Source organism: Pollicipes pollicipes, unplaced genomic scaffold (genome assembly GCF_011947565.3).
Source record: "Pollicipes pollicipes isolate AB1234 unplaced genomic scaffold, Ppol_2.1 Scaffold_6138;HRSCAF=7277_pilon_pilon_pilon, whole genome shotgun sequence".
Lineage (NCBI taxonomy): Eukaryota > Metazoa > Arthropoda > Thecostraca > Pollicipedomorpha > Pollicipedidae > Pollicipes > Pollicipes pollicipes.
In genome coordinates, this window is record NW_023596818.1 from 5288631 (window position 1) to 5297189 (window position 8559).

Below are 8559 nucleotides of genomic sequence, written 5' to 3' on the forward strand. Positions count from 1 at the left end.
GCCCCTGCCCGAGCGCCGGACACCGTACCTATGACGTCGAGCTTGGTCTCCGCCTCGGCCTCGCCCTCGGGGTTGGAGATCTTGGCAGTGTACCGGCCCGAGTCGGCCGGCCGGCAGGCGTCGAACTCGAGCCCGAACGTGCCGTCGGGCAGCAGGTAGGGCCGCACGCCGTCGGCCGGGCTCAACGGCTGGCCGTCCTTGAACCAGGCGACGGTGGGCGGCGGGTATCCCGACACCTTGCCTTCGATGCGCGCCGGGTAGCCCTCCACGGCGCGCACCGGGCGGAACGTGTCCTGCATCAGCGGCTTGCGGTGCGGCGCTGGCGGGGGGGGGGGGTCAGAGGTCAGAGGGGAGGGGTCTGATGACAGAGCAACCGCCAGCGGTGGACTCCCCGACACCGAGAGAAAGGGACTGGTGTGGACGCCACAGCCGGCACCACGCGCTGCCACATGTGCAGGTATCTCGGTGAAGTCCACACAACAGTCAGCGCATGCCACGGTGCTCCATATCTGACATTCTTAGCGGTCGCATGATCAACGAACTTCTGCTTAAAGTAGACATCAGGCTTGGTCATTTAAACAAACACGCAGAATGGCGAGCAGTGTGTGATGCATTACCGTGGCCACCAGATTTTATGTACAACTTGACTGACTACCGTGGGCAGATATTACCAACCATACAAAATCTAAATGAGCCCAATCATTTCATGTTCAGAAACGTATGGAAATGAAAAAAGACTAAACTGCGCCACCCGCCAATCTGGCGTGTTGCACTCGTGCCTCAACATCGTCCACCGCGAACACGTATTTCTGAGAGTGGTACAAGAATGATTCCTACAGCCCAGCCCATCCGTATGCGCCGCGCCAACAGCCGTCAGCCACACATGTTGTTCTTCAAGCTAGCCAACCCTTGACCTGGTGCTGATCTAAACGCCATAGCTCGAGGGGGTTATGGCCTCAGCATCCCGCCATATCTATACCCACATGCAGTCCCCTCAACTTGTCGCTCTTGCACTTGCTAATGTTAGTATTGTTTCCGTGCTCGAAGGAGCAGTTGCATGACCTACGCCAACACAGGCCAAGTCCTGTGTCACCGTGTCCTTATTCCAAGACTTCATAGGAACAAACAAGGTCATCGATGAAGAAAGATTGAAATTACGATTGCCCAATTCGACTTTAAACTGTGTGCCATGAATCATCGCGCCGAAACCACCACACCAACGTAAAACTTGCTATTGGCAAAACGTCGACAACGCTGGCGTAATTCGCCGGTCGGACAAGCCAACAGGCATTGACGGGCATCGTCAGGGCGCGCGTTGACGGCCGTCATCACACTTGCGAGCACCACATCAGTCCGCATGTTCAGACCATCCGGCACCAAATCGCTTCAAATGTCCAGCATCATGGTCACGTAAGTATGTACAACCAATGACATCACATTAGAAAAAAATGCAGAAAGCAGCGCCGTCCTGTGGCGTATATAAAGAACCCGTTGCGAAATTGGCACGACTCGGTGGAAAAGGTCAGGAGTCGCTCCCCGTATGTGCAAGCCAGGCCGAATTCAGTACAGCCGAAGTTTTTCACAGGCTGCTTGCCAAACTCACCATACGTGACCTTACAGGTTGGGCTCAAGAATTCTGCAACCACAGCCAACACACTCACTAGGAATCGAGGACAGTGCCACGGGCTCAGTGCCTGAATGTTTCAAGCCAATACAAAGACAAAAAAGCAAGACACGATAAGTGGTAGGACACCTTTGGCCATCGGCACGAAGATGCAATGGACGTGAACTGGACGGCATGCAACACAAACACTAGAACTAAAGAGCAGATAAAAATATGATAATCTCATCAGTCAGTTGCTCGGTGACAAAGATACTTCAACTTCAAACAAGTGTTTACAGAGACGCCATAATCATGACGTCGTGCCTACACACACATGCTGCAATGACGTCAGACACCCGCGCTCGACGGTGACGTCACACTCACGTTCAACGGTGACGTCGGCGTCGATGGAGGCGTCTCCGAGGTCGCTGACGGCGAGCACGGAGTAGGTTCCGGCGTCCTCTGGTCCCGCCTTCTCGATCTCCATGATGGTGGTGCCCTGCGGCGTGGTGGTGATGGAGATGTGTTCGGAGCCGTGCAGCGGGCGTCCGTTCTTCAGCCTGACGACGGAGGGGGGGGGGGGGGGGGGGGGCAAGCGTGAGAGCGTGACCGGCCGCCGGCTGGCCCGACGCCAGGCGGACCAGGGACGCGGTGGACGTCGCGGGCATGCGCTGCCGGGCCGGCCAGTCGCTCGGGGCGCAGACCGGCGCAGTCAGCCGGCACTTGGCGCGGGGCGGCTGCACGCGGCCGGGCTCTCGGGACCCTCTCCAGGACAGGACCCCGGCTCCACCGGCGTCCACGCTCGCGCAATGGCAGGCGCGCGGCCGTCGCCGACTTGGACGTGCCAGTTGTGACTGTGTGGATGGTGTCCAACGCACACAGAAACCCTCATCCCAAAAAGTTCACGTGCAAATCACGAACGATCTGTTGCAAGTATGAGCAGCGACCCGTTTGTCAGCCATGATCGCATGCTTCACTGCAGTCAGCCACACACGACCACACAGTGCGGGTGTCCTCGCCGGCCCGGCGGACCTGAATCCCCACGGAGCGGGCGTGGTGACGCCCACACGAGCCGCCCGCCTCGGACGCACCATTTGAGCACGGGCCGCGGGTAGCCAGTGACCCTGGCCTCCAGCTTGAGCGGCTTGCCCTCGGTCACGGTGACGTCGCCCATGGTCTGGTCGAAGCGTGGCTTCCGCGGCACACCTGGGGAACGCGCGCCGATGATCAGCTGATCAGACGATGGCCGGCAAAGGACTTGAACCAGCAGGAGCGTCAGTCAGGCAGGCCGACTTATTAGTAGGTAGGAAGGATTATTAGTGGGTATTACTTAGTAGGAAACTCGGTAGTTTGGATGCGGTATGCGCTATAGCCGAAGCAGAGCACGCTATTGGATAGCCAGGACAGAGGTCCTACCACTAAGACAAGGTAACTCCTGCGTTGTTAGCGTTATCAACTCCTGCCTACTTCCTGAGATGAACAAGCCAACAGTTGACTGCATATCGTTTGCTTTCACACGTCTCGATTTCTCCAGTTTCCGGGGACACAGCTGGCAATGGGGCCCATCCCTTACCCTCCCCCCCCCCCCCTCCCGCACCCAAAGTTACGCCACCTAACCCAGATCCGCCACCTGCTGTCCCGCTGGTGGCGGATCTGGGTTAACCCGCTGCCCCTAACCCGCCACCTAACCGTCCCGCTAGATCCCGTCACGCGACGTGCCGCCCGGCCGGCTGGCTGGCGCTCACGGTCCACGGTGACGGCCGACTCGGTGCTGGCGTCGCCGTTGCCGTTGGAGGCGACCATGCGGTACCGCCCGGCATCCTCCGGCCGGAGGTCCACCACCGTGAGCCGGACCGTGCCGTCGTCCAGCCGCTCCAGCCGCACGCGGTCCGACGGGCCCAGGGGTTCGCCGTCCTTGTACCTGAAGCGGGGTGAAGGGTGTGGATTCTGGGGGCGCACGGCGCGCGCAGGCCACTAAATTGATGGAGGGGGGGGGGGGGGGGGCACACTGGTCACCCACCGCTCCCGGAGGACGCATTCTCAGTCTGCGTGACTGCAAACGGTCTCCACGGGCTGTATGGCTGGGATGTGAACCACTAGATCACTGCACGGCCTCAGACAGCTTTCATCAGCCCCGGCCCACTGTTTTTTTACTAGCAAGGGCGGACAAGACAGCAACGGAGCAATCTCAGCAAGAGTACAACGATGGCCGTTTTATGACGCGCAAGGGAGTTGCGCTACCTTCAAGTAATACTTCTCGCATTTGAGGTGTCGCACACCCGCGCGACCAAGCCCAGGCGTAACTCCACATCGTCTTCCATTGCATAACAGTCCAGACACGGGGGCCGTGTTTGCATAACATTGCAATAACACGGCTCCCGTTCGCCCATTATCGCCCAGGCCGGCCCTCACCAGGTGATCTCCGGCGCCGGGCTTCCGTCGGCCTTGGCCTCCAGCACCAGCGTGTCGCCCTCCTCCTTCTTGGAGAAGGTGGGCAGCCGGGAGCCGATGACGGGCGGCAGCACCTCCTCCGACACCTTGCACGAGCTCTCCGCCGAGCCCACGCAGTTGATGGCCACCACGCGGTACTGCCACGCACGGAAGGAGCACTCCATGCTGGGACCGCCGGTACCGAGGACCACCCCCTCGTCGTGTGGTTCAAGTTCGTGACGAGTTGTGAAAAATTGGCTCGTGATTTCTAGCAAGCTGGTGGGCTTAAAGAAAGCAGTGATCACAGCTGAATGTTCTTGACTTATAACGCCATGCCAATTTTTCAACAAGCCCATGGAAGGGGATTTAACCCTTCCAATTCAAAACCTTTCTTATCCTTCTTAACTTTCCCAGAACTTTACAGAGAGTGGGTACCAGTTCGTTCCGCCTGTGCGTATTACTTCCGCACACATTCCATTCCATGAGACCTCACGCCGGCCACCTCGCCCCCTCCCCCTCCAGACCACGGGAAGACGGTGATGATCCAACACTCCACTCACGGCGCCGTAGTCGGGCGACGTGACCTCGTCCACCTCGAAGCGGAACGTCTGCTCGTCCAGCCGCTGCACCGTCAGCGGCTTGTCGTCCTTGAACCAGGTGACGTCGGGCACCGGCAGGCCGACCACCACCGTCTCCAGCAGCAGCTTCTGGCCGAGCCGCGCGCCGGTGTTCAGCAGGCGCTTCTTGAAGGTCGGCACGGCCGCTGTCGGTCGGTCAGCAGCGGTGTCAGGGACGGACACCAGCGCGTGCCATCGCCGGTGTCACGACGGTGTCGAAACATCGCGGTCCATGGAGGTATGCCACGCACCGTTGTTCCTGACAAGTATCAAAACGCCCCGCCCGTATTCGGTCCCACGGCTTAAATATGTGACTTATACCTCATTGCAAAACTCCTGAGATGGTGAAAGGTTTGATACGACGGATCTTATATTCACAGTGAGCGTTAATATAACAATACGTTGATGACAGCTTCACAGGTAGCCGTCTAACAGGCATGTTCATAAGTATCCCTCGTACCGACACTTTCACGCACTCACTCGCTCACTCACTCACTCACACATCCAACCATCCAACACCAAAAGCCAACTGAGCACGGGAGAGCCTTCCGCTCCACATCCCCCCCCCCCCCCCCCATCGGTGCGCCCCGGCCGTCCCGTCACTGACTGCGCAGCAGGAGCACGCCGCTGCCCGTCGTCTCGCCGTGCACGTTGTCGGCCACCACGCTGTAGACGCCGCCGTCCACCATGCCGACCGTCTCCACCGTCAGGGTAGTGCGCGTGCAGTCGGTGTCCGTCTCCACCCGCACGTTGTCTGTCGGCCTCACGTCCACCTTGTCGTGTTGCCTGCCGGTCGGGGGAGGAGGGTGAACGGGGGGGGGGGGGGGGAGAGCTGGGGGGAGTGGTCAGCTGGTGTGGTGACGTCACCAGTCGAACACGATGCTTGTCAATAGTCTGCAAGGCATGGTGTTCGCTTCAGCCCGTCAGCGTTGGCATGTGGTGGTAACTTTCCTTACAGTCCCTAGGCTAGTTCACTGGGTCCCTTACGAGAACGATTGTCGTAGGCGACAATCTTTCCGACAATCGGCAATCACTGGGGGCTCCAGCTCCTGTTCTAGAGAGCGGGAGCTAGAGCCCCAAATTAACGCGGAGCTGCCGACGGGAGGCTGTGACGCCGGCGGCTCGAGGCAGACTCACCACTTGAGCCGGCACTTGGGGTTGGCCTTGACCGTGGCGTGGAAGACGGCCTTCTCGCCGGGGACGACGGCGATCTCGCGCAGGCCTGATATCTCCGGCTTGAAGAGCACCTCCAGACGTGACTGGAGACGCCGCGAAGGACGATGGCGGTCAGAAGCAGCAGCGCACAGCACAGCCGGTCACGTGATCGCACTCGCACAACATGGAAGGAGGACTAGTCACTACCAGCAGGCCGACCATTGAGTCGATACCGGCGTTCGTTAGCCACCGTTCGAACGGCTTTACTTATCATTACCTTGAGGGCGCAAAGCGGTCCCACACAAAAAACTGCCTAGCCGCATTACCGACCGAGCCCCCTCGGAAAACGCCCAACCCTCATCGCGCGACGGCGCGCGGGCAGCGAGGAGAACGACAGGCGGCCACTCACCTCCTCTGAGGCCTCGCCGTGTTCGTTGATGGCCTTGCAGGTGTACAGGCCCATGTCGTCGTCGGACGTGCGACGGATCTTGAGCGTGTACACACACGTGTCCACGTCCTGAGTCATCATGATGTTGGTGTCCGGCGCCAGCTCGACACCGTCCTTGTACCTGGGGAGGCAACACGCCCTGGTGTACACGCCTGCTTCAAACGGGGATTTAGCAACCAACACATTTCCAGCAAAGCAAAAAAACTGTCCGGGGCACCTGCGTTTTGACGTTTGCTAACCATTCATAGTGCTTCGTCATGGACAGCTCATTGCGTCACCAGTTACTTGAGATATTGCTTCCCTGCACCTGCAGAAGCTCCTGGACCTTAAACAGGACTCAGGACGACGGCAATATGAGCAAGAGGGAGACAGCGCGCAGTCTGATGTGCGCCGTGTTTATGTCCACGCACCAGCGGATCTCGGGCTGAGGCTGTCCTCGGATCTCCACGCTCATGACCGTCTCTTCGCCCTTGTGCTTGACGTTGTCCACCAGGTGGGTGAAGAAGTGGGGCTCTTTCAGGTCACTCAGAGCTGTCGGTGAGCACGCCACGCATGAATGACACTGACACTGACACATGACACCACCAGCATCACTGGAAAACAATGACATATTCTCCGGGGGGGGGGGGGATTTCATGAGGTCATGACTCACTGCTTTCCTCACGTAGTAACGGATCAGCTTGGTCATACAGGTTTTTGCGACAGCGACCCAGCAAGCAATGCGCCAAAGAATGGGGCGAGATAACCGTATTCACAGCGCCTCTCGCACCGTATCGGGCCAGTAGAAAGCCGATGCGCTCTATATCAATCATCATCTGGGCAACAGACACGTCTTAATATTAGCGCACGCCAGGCCCCATCGTCGCAGAACAGACAACGTGTCGCTACTAGCGACGCACCCAGAGAAAAGTCAGCATACTGCCGCAGCTACACGGCATGGCGCAGAATTTCCTTGCAGGAAGAGGCGCACTGTCCCCTTGGTATATCCAACCATCGCTACACGCGACTGCCGGTAATGCCATCTCCCGGCCGACACGACAACCACACGAGTTTGCGCCTGAGCACTCGAGCAGATCCCAGCCTGCAGACCTCCCATAGACTCACGTTTGACGATGAGTTTGCACTGCTCGGTGACCTCGCCCATGCGGTTCTTGAGCGTGAGCCGGTACTGGCCGGCGTCCTCGTACCGGACGCGGGGGATGATGAGCCGGTACCGGTGGCCGTCCTGCTGGATTACGTAGTTCTCCGACGAGTGAATCTCGTTGCCGTCCATCATCCTGCGGCGGGTGGCGACGTCAAAGAAAGGCAGATGGGGTCACGGAGGAGTGGGCGGGGTCACGGGTGTCACGGAGGAGCGGACGGGGTAACGTATGTAACGGAGGACCGGACAGGGTACCGGGTGTAACGGAGGACCGGACGGGGTAACGGGTGTAGCGGAGGAGGGGACGGGTTCACGACCGCAGTGGAGAAACGGACAAGACACGGGTGTCACAGAGGAGGGGACGGGTTCATGGGCGTAGTGGAGAAACGGACGGGGTCACGGGTGTAATGGAGGAGCGAACGGGGTTATGGGTGTAACGGAGGAGAGGACGGGGTCAGGGAGGAGCGGATCGGGTCACGAGTGCTTCATAGTTTGGAATGCCATTCAACGGTTAGAAGCCGCACTGCAATAACCAACCATTGGTTTCTGAGCGTTGTTAATAAACCATGACCACTGTTGGCATGAAATCCAGCCGGCGATGTGTGAACGCTCGGGCCCAACTTCCAGCCACGGTGGCCATGGGGCCGACTCACGAATGACGTCAGCAGACCACCTCCGACGACACGAGCCGAGCGAGCACCCGTGACTGCGCAGCGAATGTGGACAACAGAGCGATCGTCTGAGCCGGTTTGCGCCGCTCGTGTCTGCGGCCAGCGTGCGCCTGCTTTTGTGTGTCAGCTCCGCCAGCCGCGGGCGCGAGACTCACCAGTGAGGCTCAGGGATCGGGTTGCCGTAGCCCTGAATGGTGAGGATCTTGTTCTCGGTGATGAAGCAGATGAGATCGGTAAACTTGGTGAGAATCTGCGGCATCGCTGAAAACATGCCGGAAACGTTTTACACTCGGATACGCCACATACGGTTTCATACGCTCCGGAAACGTTTTACACTCGGAAATGCCACATCCGGTTTCATACGCTCCGGAAACGTTTTACGCTTGGATACGCCACATCCGGTTTCATACGCTGTCAGTTCTGGTTGCAGAGTGTCACAGTCTCGCATCTGCAATATTGATGAATAAATCAGAAAAATAAGTAAAATGCAGAAT

General features: G+C 58.8%; 1 protein-coding gene across 5 annotated transcripts in view; it reads right to left on the minus strand.

Annotated features, from left to right (window-relative positions):
- The window catches only part of LOC119105771 (obscurin), a 100436-nt gene that overhangs the window by 24929 nt on the left and 66948 nt on the right, over nt 1-8559 (minus strand). For 4 of the 5 annotated variants that reach the window (XM_037229275.1, XM_037229276.1, XM_037229277.1 and 1 more), the window contains 13 exons: nt 8221-8326; nt 7358-7530; nt 6664-6784; nt 6215-6374; nt 5788-5909; nt 5258-5436; nt 4594-4796; nt 4016-4191; nt 3349-3524; nt 2695-2809; nt 1988-2163; nt 1604-1636; nt 29-319 (listed from right to left, as the gene is read on the minus strand). In XM_037229275.1, the coding sequence (XP_037085170.1) occupies nt 29-319; nt 1604-1636; nt 1988-2163; nt 2695-2809; nt 3349-3524; nt 4016-4191; nt 4594-4796; nt 5258-5436; nt 5788-5909; nt 6215-6374; nt 6664-6784; nt 7358-7530; nt 8221-8326 (2031 nt within the window). The remainder of the gene's footprint in view (nt 1-28; nt 320-1603; nt 1637-1987; nt 2164-2694; nt 2810-3348; nt 3525-4015; nt 4192-4593; nt 4797-5257; nt 5437-5787; nt 5910-6214; nt 6375-6663; nt 6785-7357; nt 7531-8220; nt 8327-8559) is intronic. The other variant, XM_037229274.1, reaches the window with a different exon arrangement.